A 26,553-nucleotide genomic window follows, 5' to 3' on the forward strand; every position below is an offset into this window, starting at 1 on the left:
GTATATTTTTGCTATGATTGTTTATTTAATTTCTGTTCGTTTTGGGTTTCATTTATTCTGTAATAGTAATTTCTGGTTGTTTTGAGTTTGAGTTTTAAAAGGTATTTGTATCTGCTGACCTTAAGTTTAAAATGGCCTTTACTTTTCTTTGAAAAACTTATTTTTCGGAAAGTTTTTTTCAATTAATTAAATTAAAAAGAAGATGGTTACGGTTCGAATATAAATCTACTCGCTATCAAGAGCAAACATTTAAAATTACGTACATAATGGTTTTGATACAACTATGATGGCGGGCCCAGACTATTGATTTAGTCAATCATAATAGATAGCAGCAAAATAAGGAAAAAGATACTCCTCAGATATAGATGATGCTGATTTCGGCACAAATAGAAAGAGATAAAATAAATTATTCTATTTGGATTGGCACTCACTTTTGCCACACCTAGAAAAATGCCTGTTTTTCACACTAAAACTATCGAAAGTATATTAGACCCTGTAGCTCAGCAGGTATTGAGAAACTCAATTTTTGGTAAAATTCTAGTTTAGCTTCTTTTTGCTATCTTGGAAAGGGGCTAGGAAAATGAAACTTTTAGGGATGGGTCTACAGACTAAACTAGGGAAGGTATTTTGAAGTAACTACCTCCACTCTTTCTCCCTCTAGAGGGTTTTGACTATTAAAAATCTTTGAGTTGGGCTATAAAAGTGCAGGTAAATTTTTATCAAATTATATTATTGACTTAGGCCTACAAATAAAGTGAATATACCACTTGATGCCTTTTTTTTATGCTCTTTACAAATATAATAATCATTTTTGTCAGAAATGAATTTTGGCCCCCACCCCTACATATACCAATTCAGGGTATATATTTCCAAATTAGGGGGTGGGGGAAAGTTTAGTCTTACCTCTCATTTACATCAGAAATAAAATTTACCCCCCCCCCCCTAATTTGCAAATATATACCATGAATTGGTATAAATAGGGGGGGGGGTAAGTCAATAATATGATTTGGTAAAAATTTACCAAAGTGAAACCTTGCAAAATAGATCTTCTGCTTAAAAAAAGTTCAAGAAAACTGTTTTCAGCTTCACAACTTTGTTCAGTCCAATTTATGATTTTTCAAAGGTCTGCAAATATGTTTCCTAAAGCAGCATTCACAAGCCTGTCTAGCTAGAATCCAATGTCTAGACACATGTCTAGCCAGAATCCAATGTCTAGGCAATGACCATTCACAAGTAAAATTTGGCACTTAGCCAGACATGCTAGACAAGGCACTTGGCTAGACATTGAGTTCTAGATTCTAGAACTCAATGTCATCATTTTTGTTTACATGTGTAAACTCAAATTTAATTTTTGTTTTCTCATTAATTGTTTTTTTCATTTTAGGCAAATATGCAACACCAGACATAATAGTGAAGCGCACTAAGGCAATTGTTTTGCTTGTCTCATCCATTATCTTGTGACAGTAAAAATAGGTATTACAATTTGGAAAGTTTTGCCCACATAAGCTCTGTTGATTGGCTAGAAATGACAACTTGAAACTAAATTTGTAGTTTTAGCTAAGCACCAAATTTTATATGTGAATGGTCATTGCCTAGACATTGGATTCTGGCTAGACACATGTCTAGACATGGGATTCTAGCTAGACATGCTTGTGAACTCTGCTTAAATTTAGGAAGAGCCCATTGATATGGCTTAAAATTCTAGTAAAATAATTAGGAATTGCATTTTCAGAACTAAAGCCAGAGAAAAGGGTAAATTTCTAACAAATCATATTATTGACTCACAAATAAAGTGAATATACCACTCAATGCCTTTTTTTATGCTCTTTCTAAATATAATAATCATTTTTGTCAGAAATGAATTTTACCCTCACCCCGATATATACCAATTCAGCATATATATTTGCACATTAGGGGGAGGGGGGTTTGGCAAATTTTATTTCTGATGTAAATGAGAGGTAAGTTTAAACTTTACCCCCACCCCCCTAATGTGCAAATATATACCCTGAATTAGTGTATAGGGGTGGGGGGTAAAATTCATTTCTGACAAATTGAACAAATGCATTTCTGATTATTATATTTGAAAAGAGCATAAAAAAGCCATTGAGTGGTATATTCACTTTATTTGTAAGTCAATAATATGATTTGGTAAAAATTTACCAAGAAAAGGAGACTGATAACTGAAAATTAAGGCAAAATGTTTTTTTGTCAAATTTTTAATGATATAGGCCTATACATGTAATGTAGGCAAATTTCTAAAACTTAGAAATCAGAATAGGGTTAACATAGAAGCTTGGCATTAGGCCTACCTTCCCAGAGTATGTTTTTGGTCCTGGATTAATTACTGAAAGTTTCATTTCCGTAACCTAACCCCTTTCCAAGATAGCAAAAAGTAGCTAAAATAGAATTTTACTATTATTTACTTTGGCTAAATGTGGGCTGGTCTCCTCTATAAGTTTTGGATTTTAATTTTGCCCATAGGCCTATTTAAACTTTTGACTTGAATTCTTAGAGCAAGAAGCTGTAATAGGATTTGTGTCAAATTGCTTTTATGGTGTTTATGTTTCTAGAAATTGGAAGTAGGATTGTGTTTATTATATTCTTGAGCATAGGGAGGGGGGCAGGGGGGTAGCTGCCCTCCCCCCCCCCCTAGACCTTCAAATTTACATTAGATATGGCTGAAAAAGCAGATGGTTTGGAAAAAGCAGTTGATAAAACTCCATCACACTATCAACTGCCCCCCCCCTAGACAATATGCTGCCTAATGCTGCCTACGCCCATGATTATATTATAGTATTGCAGGATATGCAAAATTGTTTCCTAAAGCAGCATTCAAAAACCTGTCTAGCTAGAATCCCATGTCTAGACACGTGTCTAGCCAGAATCCAATGTCTAGGCAATGGCCATTCACAAGTAAAATTTGGCACTTAGCTAGACATGCTAGACAAGGCGCTGGGCTAGACATGAAATTTAATTTTTGTTTTCTCATTAATTGTTTTTTTTCATTTTAGGCAAATATGCAACACCAGACATAATAATGAAGCACATTAAGGCAATTGTTTTGCTTATTTCATCCATTAGCTTGTGACAGTAAAAATAGCGATTACAATTTTGAAAGTTTTGCCCACATAAGCTCTGTTGATTGGCTAGAAGTGGCAATTTGAAACTAAATTTGTAGTTTTAGCTAAGCACCAAATTTTACATGTGAACAGTCATTGCCTAGACATTGGATTCTGGCTAGACACATGTCTAGACATGGGATTCTAGCTAGACATGCTTGTGAATGCTGCTTAAATTTAGGAAAAGCCCATTGATATGGCTTAAAATTCTAGTAAAATAATTAGGAATTGCATTTTCAGAACTAAAGCCAGAGAAAAGGGTAAATTTTTGACAAATCATATTATTGACTTACAAATAAAGTGATTGTACCACTCAATGCCTATTTTTATGCTCTTTCCAAATATAATAATCACTTTTGTCAGAAATGAATTTTACCCCCACCCCTATATATACCAATTCAGGGTATATATTTGCACATTAGGGGGGGATGTTGGCAAATTTTATTTCTGATGTAAATGAGAGGTAAGTTTAAACTTTACCCCAACCCCCTAATGTGCAAATATATACCCTGAATTAGTGTATAGGGGTGGGGGTGAAATTCATTTCTGACAAATTGAACAAATTCATTTCTGATTATTATATTTGAAAAGAGCATAAAAAAGGCATTGAGTGGTATATTCACTTTATTTGTAAGTCAATAATATGATTTGGTAAAAATTTACCAAGAAAAGGAAACTGATAACTGAAAATTAAGGCAAAATGTTGTTTTGCCAAATTTTCAATGATATAGGCCTAGACATGTAATGTATGCAAATATCTAAGACTTAGAAATCAGAAGAGGATTAACAAAGAAGCTTGGCAATAGTCTACCTTCCCAGAGTATGTTTTGGTCCTTTATTCATAAGTGAAAGTTTCATTTTCCTAGCCTAACCCCTTTCCAAGATAGCAAAAAGTAGCTAAACTAGAATGTTACTATTATTTACTTTGGTTAAATGTGGGCTGGTCTCCTCTATAAGTTTTGGATTTTAATTTTGCCCATAGGCCTATTTAAACTTTTGACTTGAATTCTTAGAGCAAGAAGCTGTAATAGGATTTGTGTCAAATTGCTTTTATGGTGTTTATGTTTCTAGAAATTGGAAGTAGGATTGTGTTTATTATATTCATGAGCATAGGGAGGGGGGGGCAGCTGCCCCCTCCTAGACCTTCAAATTTACATTAGATATGGCTGAAAAAGCAGATGGTTTGGAAAAAGCAGTTGATAAAACTCCATCACACTATCGACTGTCCCCCCCTAGACAATATGCTGCCTATTGCTGCCTACGCCCATGATTATATTATAGTATTGCAGGAAAAAGTAGAACATGAAAAATGCTAAAGGCCAAGTTTTAGCAAAATATAGAATGATGAGTTTTTAAAGACCTACATTCAAAGGACCTTGGGAAGCATTCATCAGCCCCCTCCCCCTTTCATTGCAAAATTGGCTGCCCCCTATTTGACAAAATGCTGTCTACACCCATGTTAAGGTGTAATGTTGTTTTGTCAAAATTCCAATAGACTTCTCAAGTAGGTAAATTTCTAAGACTTAGAAATCAGAAGAGGATTAACATAGTAGCTTGGCAATACCTTCCCAGAGTATGTTTTTGGCCCTGGATTCTTTACTGAAAATTTCATTTTTCCTAGCCTAAATCATTTGACCTGGTTTTAACTCATTGGACCTGTTGATACACCCAATAAGAGAGCCTCTATGCAGAATGACCTATGGGTACTTTCCCACTGGGCAACTTTGTGGAGGTTCGAATTCAATGTAAATAAATGTTGAATAATCTACTTTGGAAAGAACAATGAGAAATAACCCTATCATAGGCAGCACGTTAGCGCTGCCTAAGTAAAGAACAATGTGGGCACAATGTGTTTTTTTTCTCCACCTGGGCACTTTGTATCAAAGGAGTTGTCGTAGAAACTTCGAAAAAGGCTCATTCAATTGAAAATTGGAGTGGATCGTGCCCTTTTTAATAGTCAAAAGTGATCGGAGGGCATCAAGCCCCCCCCATGCCCCGCCGTTCCCTAAACATAGCCAATCAAAGTTGTGAGACACCCATTTTGTTTAGCGTCGTTAATTTCTAGATAGAAAATATGTTTTTGAGGAGGACACTCCCCCACAACCCTCAGGGCAAGGGCTTTAAGTTATGTCCTGGGGGCATACAGGTTTTTATAGAGGGCATTGTCATAGAAACTTCAAAACAGGCTCATTCAATTGGAAATTCAAAGAGCTAGTACCCTTTTTAATAGTCAACAGTGATTGGAGGGCAACTATTCCCCCCCCCCATGCCCATCATTCCCCCAAACACATCCAATCAAAATTTTGAGATAGCCATTTTGTTCAGCATAGTTGATTTCCAGATAGAAAATATGTTTTTGAGGAGGACACTCCCCCACAACCCTCAGGGCAAGGGTTTTAAGTTATGCCCTGGGGGCATTTAAAGTTTTTATAGATGGTGTTGTCGTAGAAACTTCAAAACAGGCTCATTCTGTTGGAAATTCAAAGGGCTAGTACCCTTTTTAATAGTCAAAAGTGATTGAAGGGCAACTAGCCCCCCCCCCACGCCCATCCTTCCCTCAAACACATCCAATCCAAATTTTGAGTTAGCCATTTTGTTCAGCATAGTTGATTTCCAGATAGAAAATGTGTTTTTGAGGAGGACACTCCCCCACATCCCTCAGGGTCAGGATTTTAAGTTATGTCCTGGGGGTATATAAGGTTTTTAAAGAAGGTGTTGTTGTAGAAACTTCAATAAAAGCTCGTTCAACTGGAAATTCAAATTGCTAGTGCCCTTTTTAATAGTAAAAAGTGATTGGAGGGCAACTCGCCCCCCCCCCCCCCCCACACCCATCATTCCCCCAAACACATCCAATAAAAATTTTGAGATAGCCATTTTGTTCAGTGTAGTTGATTTCCAGATAGAAAATATATTTTTGAGGAGGATACTCCCCCACACCCCTCAGGGCAAGGGTTATAAGTTATACCCTGGGGGCATATAAGGTTTTTGTTGAAATCTTTGTTGTAGAAACTTGAAAAAGGGCTCATTCGATTTGAAATTCAAAGGACTAGTACCCTTTTGAAAGGGCTAGTGCCTTTTTTAATAGTTGAAAGTGATTGGAGAAAGACTAACACCCCTCTCACACCAAGCATTATCCTAGACACATCCAATCAAAATTTTGAGATAGCCATTTTGTGTAATGTAGTTGAAGGTTCTGGAAATTAGGTCTTAGAGGATGACAACCACCCTCACAGCCCTTAGGGTAAGAGTTGTAATTTATGTCCTGGGGCAATATAAGGTGTTTATAGGAAGTGTTGTCATAGAAACTCGAAAAAGGCTCATTTGATTGGAATTCAAAAGGCCTAGTGCCCTTTTTAATAGTCGAAAGTAATTGGAAGGCTTGTCATTTTTATAGTAAAGATTGATGTGGTTATAATGAATTATTTTGTTGTTGTTGTTGTTGTTTAGATCCGGGCACTTTGTATCGAAGGAGTTGCCGTAGATGTTTCGACATTTGCTTATTTGGTTAAAAATCTAGAGGACTCTTATCCTTTTTAATAGTCGAAGAGGATTGGAGGAAAAGTAATCCCCCTCCCACGTCCATCTATTCAATTGCCTTTAGGTTTAGAAAAATAACGCTTTCAAAGTATTAAATAAAAATGCACTGTATTAATGTTAATTCCCGATACGGCATTTCAGCTGAATCCTAACCATAACTGAATGTATTATTTTCAATCTAACGAATCTACTTCATCTCTTAAAATTTAACTATATCACAGTAGCGGAAGTGTGTCTAAGCTATCATAGAAATTAAACCGATTTTTTTGCGACTGGTATCAAGTTTTCCGTTTCTGGTTAACTAGGAACGCTACAATCTTAGATCATACAGCTATATTTGTGTCTAGATATTTAAAAGGGTGTATGTTGTTCGAAATTGCTGAAAAATTTTCTCTATCATACAAACAGCAGGCAAAACTTTAAATTCTTAAAAACAAAATCAGGCAAAAAAATGAAAAGATTTAAAGTATTATTTTCTTTTTCTCTGAAAAGACTATGTCAATATAAAACGAACAGAAATTAATTAAAAAACTTTTTCCACAAAATAAGTTTTTCAAAGAAAAGTAAAGAACTCCATTAAAGAAGAAATGAGCGAAAATAAAATCAAATAATCGTCCAAGCATGAAACTACCATAAATCAGCATCGATAAATAAATGAAACCCAAAACAAACAGAAATTACAGTAAATAACAGAGGCGAACACAAAACAAGCGGAAAATAACAAGAGTAGGGTTCAAAACCCCTATGCCTTTCTAAGGCCAAAACATAATTTGCCCTTTAGTGAAAAAAATACAAACGATAGTGCATTGTCAGTTTAAAATACATATACTGATATTTACCAATCAAAACCTAAATATTATTTGATTTATTAGAGTTATAAAAGTAAAAACATTTATATTTTTTTCAGTAAAGACCAAATTATGTTATGGCCTTGGGCATGGGGGTTTTGTACCTAACTTGTGTTAATTTCTGCTCGTTTTGGGTTTGACTTGGTTATTTATTGTAATTTCTGCTCGTTTTGGGTTTCATTTATTTATTGATGCTGATTTGTGGTAGTTTCACGCTTGGTATAGATTATTTGATTTTATTTTTGCTCATTTTTTGTTTAATGGAGTTCTTTACTTTTCTTTGAAAAACTTATTTTGTGGAAAAAGTTTTTTTAATTAATCATATGTTAGGGATGGACAGATCAAGACAGCCTATCATCTTGTCTGAAGCAGAGAGAGACTTGGGGACTAAATTCACTAAAAGAAATTAAAAGAACTAAAATTCAATATGCACATACAGACAGATGTAGCTAAAGCATTCCAAACCCTTGGCATTATGAAAAGGACAATCACTAGTAGGTCACCTATGGTGATGACTAAATTATATATGGCATTGACCAGGCCTAATTTGGAGTTTGGCATGTGTGTTGCTAGCCTCCTCAACAAAAGTGATGAGCAGAAGTTAGAATCAGTTCAGAGATGGACTACAAAAGCAATTGATGGATGCAAATATTTAAACTATTAATCCTGTATGAAGAAACTGAAACTCCTCACTCTTGTCTATAGGCATAAAAGGGGTGATATTATTATGATGCATAAGCTCCTGAATTCTAACTCTCCATTAAATAAGCCATTTCAACTTGACCAATATGCCAGAACTAGTTGGAAGCTATATCAGAAGAGAGCATCCACTAGACTACACAATAACTTCACTAATAGAATAGTGAGTTTTACCTTACTTTTAAAGTAGCTCATCTAGAATTTTACCCCAATAGTCTTAATTTAAACCCCCTATGGAGACTTCTGGTGTATTATAAAGCTCTGACAAGTGACAGTGCATGTGTTTAAAAAGTCTGGTATTGATCAATACTTTTACCAAAAATATCACATTAGATCATGTTGTATAGTGATTAAATCTGGAATTTTGTTCAATTTTCGTATGAAGGCATATGACTTACAAATACTAGAAAAACCATAAAGTCACATTCTTTTCTCTTATTATTTGCCTGTCTTTTGGCAGCTTTGCCTAATTACAAATACTAGAAAAGCTATAAAGTCACATTGTATTCTCTTATTATTTGCCTGTCTTTTGGCAGATTCAAAGACATGTCATCTTCTCTGGTTTGCTGTTAGCATTTTTTCATCCTATGAGATGACAAACGTCTTTGTTTAGCCACAATACCCAGGGTAGGTTTGGCATCCCTACCAAGGTGTCTGAAAGTGGGCTATGCTTGTACAAACTGTGTAAACAGCATATTTTAAGGTTGAAGACAAGCTCAAAACCCAAAACTTGATTAATTCTGGTGTTGGTGAATCCTGTCAAACCAGTAGGTAAACTGAAATTCTATTTTTCCTGTTAAATTCCATTCAAGATAAAACGCTTAAAAGTACAACAGAAGAGAAAAGAAAGAAAGGTAGTTGGGATCCTTTAGAAAAGAAATCAGCACTTTTTTCTGTCTTAATCAGCAAAAAGCCAGTTGGATTCTCTGGAAGTGCCATGGGTATCACTAGAGGAACACTGCAAAAGTACATGAAAAAAGTTGAGAAGCTGAATATTCCTCTACAAAGTCTGAACCTGAGTTTCATTATACCCTGTTACAAAACAAGGTAAATATTTACAGAGGGACAAGGAAAAGGACTGAAAACTTAATTGAAAACAATAGCTGATGTGTATTTTGACTGTACTCCCCTAGAAGTATGTAAATTTGCCTACACTTATGCCATTATTAAGATTATAAACATACCAGATAACTGGACATGCTAAGATAGTAAGACAGTGGAGGAATTGCAGATAAAGATTGGTACCATAGTTTTATGGATTGCCTAGAAACTGTACCAGTAAGAACACCAGAAGGTACAAGCTTAGACAGGCAACTGCTTTCAACCATCACAGTGTAGTAGCTTTCTTTAATAATCTGGAGCAAGGTCTAGATAAAAACATGTTCAGACCACAAGTCATTGGAATTTTGACAATTTTGGTCTAAAAAGACATCCACGAACCTGGCAAGATCATTGCAAAACAAGGCCAGAAGTCAGTAGGGAAGGTCACATCAGCAGAAAGAGGTCAGTTGGCCATGATTTGTGTTGGTATTAAATGCACTGGGAACACAGTCTCTCCTCTACTTATTTCTTTAGGAAAACAGTGTCCAGAAATTTTACTCAAGGGAGTTTTACCAGGAACCAGCATGATTGTCTCGGAAAATACTTCTGGCTGGATGACTGCTTCTCATTCTTTCCTTTACTTGCAGCATTTTATCAGTCAAGTCAAACCCTCCAAACAGTCACCTGTACTTCTGAAAATGGACAACCGGATAAGCTGATACACCATTGAATTGCTAGATCTAGTTAAAAAATAATGGTGTTGTACTATTATCTGTCCCTACAAACTACAGTCTGTAGAAAGGATAGTCATGGGGTGCCTTAAGGCCTACTACAACCAGGAGGCTGCAAGTGGGGTCTACCCCACCAACAGAGATGTTTTCAAGGATTATGAGTTCCTCTTGTCATATTTCTCAGACAGAATGCCTACTGCATCTAGTGAAGCACTTACCAGGGAGGTTACTATGCTCAATGCAAGTCCTGTGCAACATTTTAACTCTTTCTTTAACATAGACCTTAAAACAGATGCAGCACAGATTCTGTCTCTAAACAAGAAGTAAAGGCCAGCAGATGATTTGATGGCTGATGGTTTTCAACCATCACAGTGTAGGTGCTTTCTTTAACAACCTGAAGCAAGGTCTAGATAAAAACATGCTCACACCAAAAGACATTTGGAATGTTGACAAATTGGGTCTAAAAGACTTCCACTAACCAGGTAAGATCTTTGCACAGCAAGGCCAGAAGTAAGTAGGGAAAATCATATCAGCAGAAAGATGTATGTTACTTAGCAAGAAGCTAATCGTAAGAGGTTTCTCCGCCAATAAACTTGCTTGGCAATTTAAAAAGCTTTGTTTTAAGTATAATGAGCTTTTACAGAAGTATAATAAAAGTTATCAAGATATCTTGAATGATATTTTACGGTAACTTGCTGAAGGAATCTGGTTTATCTTCCCGGTAGCTTAGGGCAGATTGCAACACATGTGGTAAAGATTGAGGTGTGATATTCGGAATTTAATTCTTAGATTGCGAATGAGAGTGAAAGTGTTCCGGGGGAAGGACTAATGCTATTTTTTTATTTGTATTTAAATCGGATGAAATCGTTTCTCTCAGTGTTATTTGAATGTTGGTTATGGATGCTTGAAATAATTTTTCTGGGGTATTTATTTTAATTTTTTGAATTTTGTTTATGTTTGTTCCATAGGTGTCACTACATTGGGGTATGCCAGATTATGGCATGGCCCGCTCATAGTGCCTGGGTAATGAAATTTAAGCACCGAAACCAATTTAGGCAATGAGTTTTCATCTGATGAGCCCCTATATGTGGTGATCACCCTAGGAATATAATGTTTTTGTAGATTTAAGGTGCTATAGCTTGGTTTCGGAACATTGAAGTATACTTATTGATGCTGATTTTTGCTCTATTTTGGACTTGATTTTCGGATTGTCGAATTGGATATACTGTTTTGTCCTGGGGAACTGGATGGATGAGTAGGGTCTAGACCTTGTTCAAGTGCTCATTTATTTCAGTTACTATAGTAGGAAGACAGTTTTTTTTTTTTTTTTTTTTTTTTTTTTTTTTTTTTTTAAGCCAAATAATTACCGTAATACATTATAGAACTTAAAACAGATGCAGCACAGATTTTGTCTCTAAACAAGAAGTAAAGGTCAGCAGACGATTTGTTAAAAGAGAGCATCCATGCAAACCTTTTTCCAAAAGGCTCAACACAAAAAATTAACAGGAAGAAAATATGAAAAGTCAGAAGTGCTCACTGACACCCTTGTGGAAGAACGTATTACTGCTGGATTAAAGCTGTATGTGCCAAGAAAGCCCTAGTCCTGGAAAGGAATAAAGTCAGGGAAGTGAAAAGGCTAAAAAGCAAAAGGTATGTTTATTTTAACAAGATTTGCAGTTGGAATGATGATTCTGATGCAGATGAGACAGCATACAACAGCTCTTCAGACTCTAGTATGGACATTGAAGATGAGCCCCCTACCAGCAACTTCCAGTTTGACACTAAGAAAGTCAAGGCTGGTGATTACATTCTGGTTGAGCTGAAGAGCAAGAAAGGGACTCCTATATACTTCATTATTATTATTATCAAAAAAGTAGCAACTGAAGAATTTAATGTCCACTTTCTGAAGGAGACTACAACAAGAGACTTTGTTTTAGCTGGCAAGATGGATGAAACACAGAAGTTGAAATGAAACTGCAACCACTGACAGGTTGAACACCAAAATTAGCAGAACAGCTTACTTTTGGTGTTGAACAGTCAATTTATAATTTGTAATTAATGCTCTTTAGTTTTATTTAAACCTTACTGAAATTAATTCTGTATTTTTTTTTACTGACCATATTCTCTCTTAATCTTACAGCCAAAAAACAAGTTTTAATATTCCCCTAGACACTTTTCCATTTCTTTTGTCAGGTGGCTGAACATAAGCCAGAGATGGCTAAACCAGTACTGGGCTTGCCAAGGTTCACCACTCTTGACCACTTGGATAGAGAGGCATAAAGGTGGAAAAATGATGGAGTATTTCTAATTGTCTTTTTCAAGGATGGTATTGAATGAGTTACCTTTGCTTTGGCATACTCAGCAACTTCTCATTGCTTGAATCAATTCTTGGAGAATTAAAAAAGTCAAAACATGCCAATTGTTGGCCAGTCTCCTATTTATATATCAGACCAAAAATCAATATTGAGTATCAAAAAGCAAATATTGATATCAGAAACAACATTTGAAAAATTATGTTTATCTAGAAAAATTCCAACATACAACAAGCTCTCATTAATATCTAATGTAAATTTGAAGTTCTAGGGAGGACAGCTGCCCTTCCCTACGTCCATGTACATTAATTTTCAGGTTTCTTTTCTTCTGGTTTTTGCTTCGAAAATGTAGTTTCTGCTATTTAAGTAAAATTTTAAGCCATATCAATGGGTTTCTAAATTTGGGAAATGTATTTGCAGATCTTTGGAACCTCATAAATTGGGATTGTGCAAAGTTGTGAAACTGAAAATGCTTTTCCTGTATTTATAACAAACATATTTTTAAGGTTATCGAAGGTCAGTGCCCTCCAGAGGGAGAATGAGTGGAGGTATGCTCTTCAAAATACCTTCCCAAGACATATTTTAGTCTATACATCCATCCCTGAAAGTTTCATTTTCTTAACCTTATTCCTTTCCAAGATATGAAAAAGTGGCTTGTCTAGAATTTTACCCATCCTTCTTCCAGTAAAATATGCTCCATATTCTAAAATTTGCTCTGGGATTTATTCATGAAAGTTCCATTTATATACCTCAACAACTTTTTGAGATTGGGTAAATAACCACTTGTCAGACAAATACCTTTTTGAATGTTAATGTTTTTGTTTAATATAAATGTTTTTCTATGCACAGACGGATTGCTCTTTGTGATTATGTCCTTTGGTGTTGATTTCAAAGTTCGGATGATGACTGTGGTGCATCCCAGAGTAAATGTCACTTCTTCTGCTCCCAGTCCTTGTCCACACCTTGCTTGAATGATTCTAGGGCTTAGATTAGATTGGTTCAATGCTTAGGGAGTCCCAAAACAGAGTAACATGGTTAGGGCAGTGTTGCTACTAGCCAAAATATTATTTTTTTGGGGGGGGGGGGGGGCAAGAGATTTTACTGACTGGCTGGTCATTCTTACTGACTGTGTAAAAAATTAGTATAATGTCCATTTCAAATACAATACATAAAATCACTGCACAAGTTGGTAAAACTGCTGCATTTACCAACCGAGATTCTGATTTTGGTACATATCATGTCACTATTTTAATTCTGTTTATTTAACCAAATGGAAAGTTGTGGAACCATCTATAAAATCACAGCAGGATTCAGCAAAACTGATGTGTTTACTGATGAAGTTCGAAATTTCTATAGATGACATGTCAGTATTTTCGTGGTCTTTATTGAACTGAACAAAGAATTTTAACAGCATCAGAAAAATTGTGACACAAAGCACCACGATTTTACCAACTGAGTGACCAAAAACATTGGGGAGGGGGCTTCCCCCCCATACGTGATGGCCCTGGGTTAGGGTATAGGTAGTAGGATTCTGTGTGGTTAGTAGGGAAGACCTGTCTGTGTTCATCACTTTTTTAGAAAATAAATGTTTTTCTGTAATGATTGTCAACCTAACAATTATCATTTTTTTTTTGCAAAGAGATGTATCTTCACATTCAGGACATCAATTGAAATTCTAATATTTCTATAATTTACCAGCTATAGCCATAATTCAGAGAGCAATGCCATCAATTGAAGCTCTAATATTTTTGTAACTTGTCAGCTATACCAATAATTGGTCAGCAATGACCATGGTCAAATGTGACAGACATGTATAACCCTAGTGCAACCTCACCACCCCCTGGTGCTTGCTTACCAAGCAGTGAAAACAATCTTTAAAAAAAAAGTCAAAATAGCCATTCCCATAAGAATGTGTTTAATATTCATCATCTATCAGTATATGTAAACATGAATCAGATAACTTGAATCAAATATGTCAGATCAATTTATATAATATGCAGAGCTGTTTGTAGGGGTGGTAATTGGGTCATCTGTCCTGGGTGCTGCAGCTGGGGGGCCCAGGGCTGGGGGATTACCCACTTTGATGAAATTTTTCACATAGATTTTCCCCAGGCTTTGTTAACCCTAGGAACAGCTCTGATTGTGTGCTGAAAGATTGACACCAAAGGTCAGCTTTTCAGATTACCTTTTTTCCCTCTGCATGAGCTGGGCTGATCTAATTTCATTTCCACTGATTGTCTCTCAACAAGAGCCTGTTCATATGTATGAACAAACTTGTTTGGCTCAACCTTTTTGAGAAATTTGACATCAAGGTCATCACCATTAATCTCTATCACCAATGTAAAATATTTCCCCATTAATTGCAATGAAAATGAAAGCATTGCTTAAGTAAATAATTCAATTTCTGCATTGGCATTGGTAACAGGGAGACTCTTGTCGCTGCAACAATCAGAATCAACTTCAGAATCTTCAGGGTCATTTTTACCCTTAACTGGTTTGCAAAACAGCTTCTTCTTTGGAAATTTGTGTTAGTGTGCTATTTTCTTGCTTAGTTTTTCTAGCTTTTTGTTTCTTTTTTTTCTTTTCCTTCTCTTGCTGAATTTTTATTTTGACTAAAATATCCATTAGGCTTTCTGCTTCCTTTCTATTTGCAGTTCTTCTTTTCTGTTTCCTTTTTCAGCAATGGGAAATGATCTTTAATCTAAGAAAAGCTGTCATTAGCAGAACCAGATATTGTAGAAGGCAGCTGTTCTGGACTTGGGTCTAAGGGGTGGTTTGCTTGTATATGCTGTTTCTGAAGTTTGGGTAGAGTTAGCTTCTGAGCTAAATAGAGACAATTGTGGTGCTTCTGGTCTATTGGAAATATATAAACTCATGTATTTGTGGCCTTTGAAAATTTCTGGGTTGAATGGATGAATTCCAGTGCAGTAGAACCCATTGCTTGTGCTTTCTGGGGTAACAGCCTTGAACTAAGATCAGCCTAGAATTTTTGCAACGTTAGCAATGGCTAGTGTTCTTACTTGTTTCTGCTCATAAAAGCTTCAGCTTCTCAATTGTAGTATCCCTTTATCAGGAGAATAACAGAGTGATCCAGAGGCTGCAATTTATGAGTTTTATGCAGGGCAACAGTCAAAAGCTTAACATGGTTTTCCTTAGCTAGCTCAAGCAGATTGCTAGAATATCTGCTAATGTGATTGTTTAAAACAAGAAGAACTGGTTGTGAATTTGTTGGCTACACATGACTAATAAAGTAGTTCATTGAGATCTTGAATAGCTCAGTTGTCAACCACTCATATTTTTTTTTTTATTTCTGAACCTAATGGTTCCTGGTGGAGTTCCTTTTAATAAGATCTCTTTAGTAGGAAAAGTCCCAGAGGAATGATATTTCCAATAGTTCTAACACAGACAAAGTGTAATATTTTGCCCTCTCTCACCAAACTTTACCTTTCCAACTAGTCTTTGGCTCATCTCAGCAATGACAGTGCCTGGCTTGTGAACTGTCAATAGTCCAATTTCATCAATATTCCAAGTGTTTTCTGGACTAAAGCTATGACAACCATATAGAGTTCAAAGATTGTTGAAGAATTGCTGAACCACAAAATGGTTGAAGGCAGTTGCCCATTCTAGACTGGGCCAGCCTCTCAGATTGTAAGCTTGGAATGTTGTTGCATACACCCCCCTATACCAATCCTCTCCTGCACTTAGATTTTTCCCACCAAAAGTCCACGAATCCAAAATTTGAATCTGCTTTAATATGGTGTATTTGCAACAAAGCTGGTGTAGCTTGAGTAATGACAGCCCATAATGCATATGACATATTACTTGGGGGTATTTTACAAGGGCCTGTTCTTGTTTGTTTGTAAAAATTCTATGAGTGTTGTATCATGGTGAAAAAAGAGAGTGAGGCAAACTCCCAACCTCAAGGCCATTCTTGTTGATTCTCTGTAAAGCTGCAAAAGGAACCTGGTATTTTCTTGCAGCAGTTACCTTCAGAACTCACATCTCAATGACTTCTAACAGAGCTTCATGAAGCAGTTCTGGTTCTGGTGTACCTTTTTTTTCTTCTATAGCTGGCTTAAGTGTTTGCATGAGGTATCAAACATAAAAGACAATACAGAGCTAGTAAAGTACAGAACAGTATATCAACAAAAGAAAACAAAACAGTACAATCAAACAAAAGCTAGCCCAGGTTCACATATTTGCTAGGTTGTTTGGCAAATCTGAGCAGGAAAATTTTGGCAAATGTAGGCATAAGGGCATCTGCAGGTAGTTATTGTTTAGTCATTATTTCTTCATAGATAGTGCCAATTCTTTTGGCACAGGGGTATGACAGTTTAAACTGACAGATATGTATGGTAACAAACAATTTCTACATCTTTAAAAACAGCTCTTTTTCTTTGTCATAAAATGTTGCATTCTACAGGAAAAAGAAAAATCAATTATTAGGAAAAGTTAATTACAACTAAAAGTGAATTATCTGAAGTAAGAAAGTATTGCTACTAGATGGCTCTTCCATTGGTGAGATTTCATGGGTTGCTAGCACTCAGTCTTAGTGTAGTTTTAAAATGATGACCCTTGTTGTGATGAAGGTGCCAGTCTCCCCTAGTTTATAATTTATTGCAAATGAACTTTTGCAACAGCATCCTCTGCTGTTGCAAATTGAAATATAATTATAGAATTTACAAATCATTAAAGTTGTTGGATTTGGTCATAATGGATCAATGCATGTGGAATACCATGTGGACCATGACCTACCAACTTTACATTGTGTTTTGAATCCAATAGAATCCAGTTATCTTAATTTTACATACCAACAAAAAGGATCAAGTTGTCACTTTCAGGGCTCGTATCCTGTAAATCTTGGTAACACTCTTGTCTTTGGATCCTTCTAAAGAAACACTATTATAACAAAAAAGTGGCGCTATAAGGAATCAAATTAGACATTATAGGCCTAGTTAGGCTAATATGCTTTTCCTCCAACAATAGTTTTAGAAAAGGAGTTAAATTGTACATTATAGCCCTAGTTAGGCTAATATGTTTTTCCCTCCAACGAAAGTTTTAGGAAAGGAGTCAAATTACTGGTCCTGGCATATCCTAATGCCTGTTTAAAGCATGAAAATAGACAAATATATGTAACATTAGTTTCTCCAAACAAACAATAATTTGAAATGACATCAAACATGCAATACAAAGCGTGATTTAGAGCGTCCAGCAGAGCCCCCGATTCTTAATGACACGAAAAGAATCAAGGATTTTGAACACTCATAGAGACCTACACGGTACTTTTTTGGGAATGTGCAACCAAAAGAGCCATTTCTTTTTGCTACATTGGCTAACTTGTCTTGATTGTCATTGTTATTGGAAAATTGGAATACAAAGTAAATCCATAATTATCACATGGAGATGCGCAACCAAAAGAGCCATTTCTGTTTGCTACATTGGCTAACTTGTCTTGATTGTCATTGTTATTGGAAAATGGAATACAAAGTAAAGCTATAATTATCACATGGAGATGCGCAACCAAAAGAGCCATTTCTGTTTGCTACATTGGCTAACTTGTCTTGATTGTCATTGTTATTGAAAAATGGAATACAAAATAAGGCCTTAATTATCAAATAATATGGTACTTCACTGAGATATCAGATCACATGTTGAGCAACCGGGATTCTAATTTAGGCTTAAACCTTAAAAGGGACAGCAACATACATAATACATAAAACATTCACTATACTTGGAAGGACCCGTGGCAAGAACATAACTCGGTGCACTCAAGTGAGTTGCTCTTGCAGTTGCAGTGCCCATAGCATTGCTTTTTGCAACTGCATCATATAAGCTCTTGACATGTGACAGAAGCTTGGGGCAGGATTGACCATCAGGGAGCCCAAAGCCCATTGCTCGTCTTTTCCCATCCATAATCTTTGGGGTTCTTTTCAGGAATAATGGCAAGATGAGAACTGGACAATACCTGGGTTTGAAGGTAAGCGCATTGAATGTGCTGTTTTAGCGCATCCTGGGTTGGTGGAAGTCTCACTATGAATGATCCTTTTTTTGTGAACAGATACTTCCTCAACTTGTTTACTGACTCTTTCCCACTGGATCTGTCATATACATGTACAACGAACTTTACAATCTGTGCAAAGTCGTTTTCAGTGAGCTCTTGAAGAGGAGAAGACAGGCGGTGGAAGACTGGTGCTATGGCGCTGTGCACTTCCCATGCTTTCCAAAACCCTCTTTTGCCCTGCCTCAGGAATGAGGACAAAGTGTTGTAGTCATTTAGAGCATGGAAAAAAAGCAGTGACTGTGCCTTTTCTTCCCAAGTGCAGTTGCTATGTCTTGAACAGGAATGTAGCAGAAACTCTTCCCTTTGTCGTATGCTATGTACAGGTGATTAATTAACCCCCTATAAGAAAGTACTTTGCAATGAGCAGAACAACTACATATGAATCAACCGTTCTGACAGTGATGAATTTCATGTTGCAGCGCAATTGATGAAGGCAGTTTAGGACTATCCTGCTATCTCCCTCCTCGTGGTTCCTAGGATGAATTTCAGCCAAGTCAGTTCGAATTGTACTTCTTGCACTGTCACCAGAAGTCGCGACAACCAAATGATTTGTAACAGTGTCGCAATTCTTTTTTTGCCACGAACTTGAATAGGCTCTGCTTGTTGTCGGGACACTGAAGGAAACTAGTCCAGTTTTTTGGAATTGGTGTTCTTTGTTCAACCTTTGTCAGATACATAACCTTGCCACGTTTTTCTCGTGTAGATTTTTTCAAAGTGCCAGACTTATAAACGTCAAAGACGACGTAAACTCGCTGTGTTTCACTTGTGAACTGCTTGCGAAGGTATTGGCAGATTTCTTCTGTAACATATTCACCAAATATTTCGCTTTTTGGTTTTATAAGGTGGACTGGGATAGCACCATCAGAAACCCTGGAATCAGAGTGAGGTTTCTTGGTCACAACTTCAGAAGAATAAGCTGTGAGCAGAATTGCAATATCAGACTTCGTATCGAATTACAGATTACCCTAATCAGAGATGGAAGGAGGGAAAGGCAGTTTCTCGTTATTAAAAAACTTCCAAGTCAGCGGCTCTAGTGTTGCAGCCATATAGAGTTTGGCAAATAGGGACGAATCTCACTCGGCCATCTGAAGGATCAATTTAGACTTCGGTATCGATGATGGAATGGGAGTTAAAAATAATGGCATCTTGTTTTGGTGTATCAGTGAACTAGGCTTCGTACGTTTTACAAAACGCTCTTCCACAAAAGTATCGTATTGGTATTAGCCAACAATTTCTAGACTGCGGTAACTATTGATGGCACAACAATGGGGTACTCTCCCGGAGTCGATAAAAACGAGACTGTCATACATATTTTCGAAAGGATTACCCTATTCTATTAGGGTATTTATAAGGTTTTTACTGTTTATCTGGAACCTCTTCTGAAATGCCGGGCCCATTTTGCGATCTTCTGTAGTCCAATGTTCCTTCACATTTCGGAATTTTAGTTCGTTTGGAAAACAGAACTTTTGATGATTTTGTAGCAAGGGTAGTAAACTTGCGCTTTTTTTTTTAGAGATTTGGGTGCTTTATAAGACAATATAGAGCAATCGCTCGACTTCATACCGATAACTATTGGGTTCCTCATATTTTGTACTGTATTTCCACTTTTTCCAGAGTTTCTCAAAATGTTCTATCAGTTTTGCACGCTTCTGAGTGCGCAAATATGCGTTGGATAACACATTTGAGCTGCTTCTTGTAATAGTCAAACTTCTAGTACTCTGATCTATGTTTTTGCCAGTTTTTATGTTCCATGAAATAGGCGCCTCCATTTTGCGCTTTGTGCGTTTTTTTTAGCGATCTATTGTGTGCTTCAGAGCAATCCGTTGCTTTTTATTTAGGTACCAATGGAATCTTCATATCTTAAAACGTATTGTCAGAAGTTTTGATGCGTCTGTAGAGAGACTGGTAAACTTGCGCTTTTTTTAGCGCTTCGGGTGCCCGTAAAGGTGCTTTCGAGTGCTCGCTCGAAGTGTTATTTCATTTTTGAAATAACTGTTCTTGGGCAACACTTCGTGTTGCCCAAGAACAGCCTGTTTATTATACAAAATAAGAATGTTTTAGATCCCCTTTGATTACAGGTTCATGAAAAATTCTACTGACATATCTAGTAATTACCTGGTATAATCATAGCCAAAAGTAAGATAGAACACCGATTGGGCTCAGGGAGGAGCAGGGGGAAGAACAAAGAAAGGGAATGCTGACCTGTCTTTTACAAGTCCTCATTTCGGTGTTATATTTCTTTGTTCTAGGGATTTTAGTTGCTTTGTTTGGGTTTTGATTGTACTTTTATTAAGAAGAAAATATGGGGATATTATCTCCAAAATTGTCCAAAGACTCCTCTTCTTTGCTAATAACTTGCTTTTAAGGTGTCTTATCCCTCTTGTAAAAAAAATAAATAACAACTTGACTGTGTGCATCTATGATTTTGGGGGAAGGGGTGTAAAATTTGCTTATTGTTTTTACCCAAATATTTTTGTCAACCCCTTCTTTGTCGTATCTAAATTTTTGTATCTTGTGTCTTTTAATATTATTACCTTTACCTATCCCAAGATTCTGATGGTCTTGAAAGGAAGAGTTGTTGTTGCTGGGAGGTGGTAGGGGGTTAGTGGTTCACTTTGTATATATTTTGTAATGATATTAGCAAGGTATTTTAGTAGTAGAAAGGTATTAGTAGTAGGTATTATATAATTATATTATATATTATATATTATATTAATTATTATATTTTATATATTATATTAAGTATATAGGTATTATATATTATATTAAGGTATTATATAAGGTATTAGCAGTAGTAAGGTATCATAAAAATGACATCAAAATCATATAGCTTGTTGGAAGTAACTTCTTAGGCCATACTGCTTTTCTATTTACAAAAAATTAAGAGAGAAAAAACGAGTTTAATTTAGACAAAGCAGTGGAACAAAACCGAAGATAAAAAAAAAACAACATACCTCTAATAAGAAGAAAAAACTTTAAATATTTTTTGTTATGTAAAGTTTTGTTGTTTTTTCTCCATTAATTTTTTGTTTGCTGGAAGGGGATAAGAAAGAATGTGTCTAAATCTGTTTGTGACAGAATTAATTTGTTCTAAGCCAAGTTTTTCTAATGGAAGTGAAGAGCAAAGTTGAAGCTAAAAACTAACACAAATTATTGCTTTGCAGTTTATGCAATATTTATTTCTATAACTGGTTCAAATAAATTGACTTGTGATGCAAGATAAGATAGATATTTATTGGAAAAACGATTATCACAAGCCTTAGTGGGCCAAATTTGCATTTCTTATTAAAAAAAAAAAAAATACAAAAACAATCTATAGTTACCACTGTAACAAAACACAGCAGGTAACAGTCATAAAATACAAAAAAAAAATCATAAATATAGGTCATAATTATAAAACATTCTATAGGTCATAATATAAAAAGAATAACAAATAAAATAACCGAATTTTTATTACATGTTTTGTAATAAAAATAATACATACAAAACAATTTAACTTTTTGGAAAACTTAGGGGTCATGATTTTGGTTGATTTTGTTTGTATAAAAGGGAATAAAAGTTTTTTTTATAACGTAAGGTAGAAAAGGGCATGGGAGAAAGGATGGGTATGGGTTGGGATACTATAAGGGGGTTGCGATTTCTTATGGGTGAGTGGCGGCTAGGAAAGAGGTTTTTAGTACGGGGGCTTATTTGGTGCTGACTTCCCAAAACGGAGGCGCAAATTTTTTCTTCGGTACTCGAGGGTATTCATAAAATATGTTTCTTCATATTTTTAATATTTGTAAAAATTGGTTGTTTACTGAAAACACAGCTTGCTTGAGTTTTTTTTAGAGAATTACAAGCAGAATAAGCACAAGTCCTTTCATTAATTATAAACTAATAGCTAGCTTATCATAAGTACCTTACACCCTGTGAGTAAGTATACAAAGAGGATTGTATTTTTTTCATTAAAATTTCGATTTTTAAGCCATAAGAAGTTAGGAAGCTATGTATTTATTTTTAATTCTGCAGCATAGTAATCGCTCTAAGGATCCCCATGCAATAATGATGATTGGAATAGTATATAATAAATTTTTATTCTGTGTCACTTCTGTGACAGCAGTTTTATCAAATGATCTTGAGTATTATTTTATAGTTGATTTCTGGGTACAAGAATTATCATTTAAAAATTTCTTTGTGTAACTTTAAGACATCTTACAGATTCCAATTCACTTATTTATTTTAAGGTTGGCAAAATGTAATGCGATATGTTTAATTTTGTAGGTATCACGACTTGTGATCCTCCATGAAGAAGCAGAAGATGGGAATGCTATGCCTGACCTCGAGAGGCCTGTACAAGCTGTTAGTAAAGCAGTTATTAATCTTGTCAAGGTAGGTTCTGTTTTAATTTACATAATAGTAAAAATAAAAGAAATGTAGGCACATTTAAGGATATTATTGTCGTGTTTCTTTCTTTTTAAAAGCTAGGATTGTCAAGTGTTGTTTTCAAATATGGATTGCAGCTCTTCCTTATCAACAGCTTGATTCTTTCCTGATAGCATTTCAAAAACGGACGTTTTATATTTCCATAAAAATCTGATTGTAGTAAGGTTTTTTATTCTGTTATGGACGAATTTTTCTCTTAGCAGTAGAATTAGTGAGCTGATTTATAATAATAACTTCATTAATTAGGTTAAAGAAACAAATGCCTACCTTAGGAAACAGATTAATTTTTGTTTCTTCCCCTTGACAACTTAATTTTTCCCCATATTCATAGAATATTGCAGCAAACTGTTCAGAAAAACAGGGGTCATTCCTATAGGCCTGTGAATATTAAAGCCTGAAGATGGGTAGTTCACAATTTATGGATGAAGGATAATAGGTTACAAATAGTGTGCTATCTAATAAACCAACAACCAAACTATCTAGAAAAAAAAACAAAAAAAAACAAAGGCTAATAAAAAGCCTTAAGATGGGTAGGTCACATTTTATGGATGAAGAATAATAGGTTACAAATAGTGTGCTATCTCAAAACAGCCAACATCCTTCAAAGGAACTATTTTCCAACAGTGAAAATTTTTCCCAATGAATATTTCGGATGTATGTCTAAGATCCGTCCGTCATAAATATAAAGATGACGTCATTGATACAATTGGTGACGACATTAAGAGCCGTCATAAAGATAAAAAAAGACTTACAATAAAATACGTGACTGAAAAGTAATATAATAGACATTTATAATAATATAATAGACAAAAATATAAAAGACATTCTTTTCCCTCTAGCGGTGAAGGTGATCCCATCTAAGTCTTCATTATTTTCACCGTCGTTTTTACGTCCTTCTGTCCCCTGAATGACTTGATGGATATAGTCTAAAATTGAAAAATACAGTTAAATTAATTATTAAATTATTTATCAAATTAAATTATTAATAACTATGAACTACCAGGATTAGAATTAGTGACAGGAGGAAGAATAAGTGACAGCATTAAAAGGATTAAAATAAAATAAGGCCCGAGGTGTTGATAGTTTGGTGAATGAGTTGTTAGGTTAGAATATTATGGTTGTGAAGTTACTGAAGATTATAAGTGATTTTTGAAAAAATGGGAAGTACCTAGCGATTTTAGGAAAACCCTAATTAAACCCCTGCATAAAGTAATTTTTTAGTTAAAACTAAAAATAATAAAAATAAAATATCCCTAGCACTATTATTTCACAAAAGTTCAACCAGCTATATTTTTCTACTGTATCTAGCCATATGTTCGAAAACCCTAACCATGCATTACTTTTTTAAAATACCAGTCACATTAGTAATAATTTGGATGTTAAGCAAGTTCCAGAGGCTATATACATCGAATTTAAGTAATAACACTTCGCTAAATAGAGATTTGGGAGAATATTCACTCAAAACATAATAAAAAAATTTAATAAAAATGATTTAACGTATTACATTGCAAAACCAGTAGTTCACGCCAATGATTTGTATCCAAAAGACATTTTAGACTAGCTGCCAAAAAAGTAAGAATTGCAGGAAAACGTGTACCCGATTTGTTATTATCTGAATGAATTACTTTGTTGCATGTTTGTTTTTCAGTCCTGGCTGGGCTTCCCTGAAGTGATAATGCTAGGACAGTTTTAAATTTATTTCTTAGTTTTAGAGGGCACGTATTATCTTGTAAGTCTTATATTATGTCTGTCTATGCTTTGCTGATGATGATTCCTAGATATGGAGCCAAAATATGCATAAAAAAATTTTTCCACTGTCTTAAAATAATCTATTCTTGTTTTACCATTTGTTATTTGTACTTTTATTTTGCATTATAATTTTGAGGTACTCTTTAGCAAATGATATGTTCTATAAGAAAAGTTAGATTAAAATCCGTAACTTTTATTCTTTTGTCCGCTGTTTGGGCCAACTACCCATCCAGCAAATATTTACCGGGTTTTCAAACGGAAAAAACAGCCTCGGATCGGACTTCCTTCCAGTAGACGACCAAATGCGCGCCCCAAGACAATTCTTACGGATACATTTACTGTTCCCCACTGCAATGTACGTGGTCTCCGATCCAAGTTGGATCACCTACAGCACATGATGAATGTGGTCTCCCCTTCTGTCATGTGTGTATCCGAGACCAACCTGAATTCTAGCACCTTATGTACCTTAAAAATAACATCCCTTTTTTGGCACTTTCAATTCCTAGCGATAAGGAGGTCTTTTGGGTTAAAGTAAACTTATCAAACAAATCGTTTGTTGTTGGTACAGTCTGTAGCCCACCAAAGATGACAATCACCGAACATCTGGAAGATTGCTTGGACTTTGTAAAGCAAAAATTCCCTAAATCAGGTATAATCATCTAAGGAGACTTCAACATTCATCATAGCCCCTGGCTGAAAAGTCGTACGACTGATATGGAGGGCTTAGCTCTGCTATACGTGAGTCTTGCTTACGGCCTAGAACAACTTGTTGAATTCGACACTTACATCGGCCCTCATGAATTATCCAGGTTTGATCTCTTCTTAACTGATCATTTGGATTCCTTTAGTGTTGAAAGCCATCCTTTTGCCAGTGACCACGTGGCAGTTATAGTTTGTGGAAATCTCAAAATACCTCCACCTGTAAAGCACGAGCGGATCATCAGGCAGTATCACCGCACAGACTGGAATTGTCTGCGAAATTTCTTATCTGCAAAGCCGTGGAGTACATTTTTAAAAGAAGCCCCACATAAAGCAGCGGCACTTTACGATTAAGCGATTACAGAGGCTATTGAGCAATTCGTCCCATCAAAAACAGTAAAAGTCTCACCTCGAGATAAGCTATGGTTCAATGCTGGTTGTAGAAAGGCAATCAGGGACAGAAAGAAGGTTCACAAGAAATGGCGTTCAACTGAATCCGACGAGGACCGGGCTGCTTGTATTAGCGCTCGAAACGAGTCTGTTAAAGCCTATGGAATTCATGGTCGACTATTTGACGTGCTTGCTGACTTTCTTTGTCAACGATCATTGCAAGCTGTCCTCGATGGCTTCATATCAAAAGAACACCCAGTTTTATCAGGAGTACCCCAAGGAAGTATTCTTGGGCCAACTCTTTTCTTGGTGTTCATAAACGACCTAGGGGAAAACCTTGTGAAGAAAACCTTACCACTTTGCGGATGACACAACAACAAAAACATCAATCGCAAAAGGCGAAGATCCCAGTGAAACACCCACAAGGAGCTTCAGGCTGACCTGGTGAAAATTGAGGAGTGGGCAGATTTCTAAGGCGCGTAATATGAGGGCTCATCCTGATTTCGTCTTCAAAGGAGAAGTAATAACGCAAGTTGATACACTGCGCCTACTTGGAGTTAATGTCTCTTCGGATCTCTCATGGACTGAGCATCTCAGTAAAATTAGATCATCTTGCCGCAAGAAATTAGGAGTTATCCTAAGATGCAAAAGTCTTCTCCCTGATGATTCTATTCTGTCACTTTTCAATTCGTGTATCAGACCTGTCATGGAATATGCATGTCCTCTCTGCGGTGGTGCACCAAAAAGCCGCATCGCTTCACTCCAACATATTCAAAATAGAGCAGTACGTGCAGCAACCTCTGGCAACACGAAAGCTAAAACCCCACAGCTAATCCAGGAACGTTTAATGTGGCGTCCATGTCGGTTTTCTATAAGTACTTGTATAACCCTCCATCTGAGGAGCTATCAAAGCTCGTTCCTGATAAAGCAAAGCCCTTGCAA

At 35.9% G+C, this 26,553-nt stretch overlaps 1 protein-coding gene across 2 annotated transcripts in view; it reads left to right on the forward strand.

Moving 5' to 3' along the window:
* Window positions 1–432: 432 nt before the first annotated feature.
* Window positions 433–26,553, forward strand: part of Vinc (vinculin) — a 137,281-nt gene continuing 111,160 nt past the window's right edge. For both annotated transcript variants that reach the window (XM_089096309.1, XM_089096310.1), the window contains exons 1-2: window positions 433–507; window positions 22,612–22,719. In XM_089096309.1, coding sequence (XP_088952435.1) covers window positions 451–507; window positions 22,612–22,719 — 165 coding nt within the window. In that variant the 5' untranslated portion in view covers window positions 433–450. The remainder of the gene's footprint in view (window positions 508–22,611; window positions 22,720–26,553) is intronic.

The sequence above is a fragment of the Artemia sp. Qi Xiang Cuo genome, chromosome 11, assembly GCF_049724085.1.
Source record: "Artemia sp. Qi Xiang Cuo chromosome 11, ASM4972408v1, whole genome shotgun sequence".
Classification (NCBI taxonomy): Eukaryota; Metazoa; Arthropoda; class Branchiopoda; order Anostraca; family Artemiidae; genus Artemia; species Artemia sp. Qi Xiang Cuo.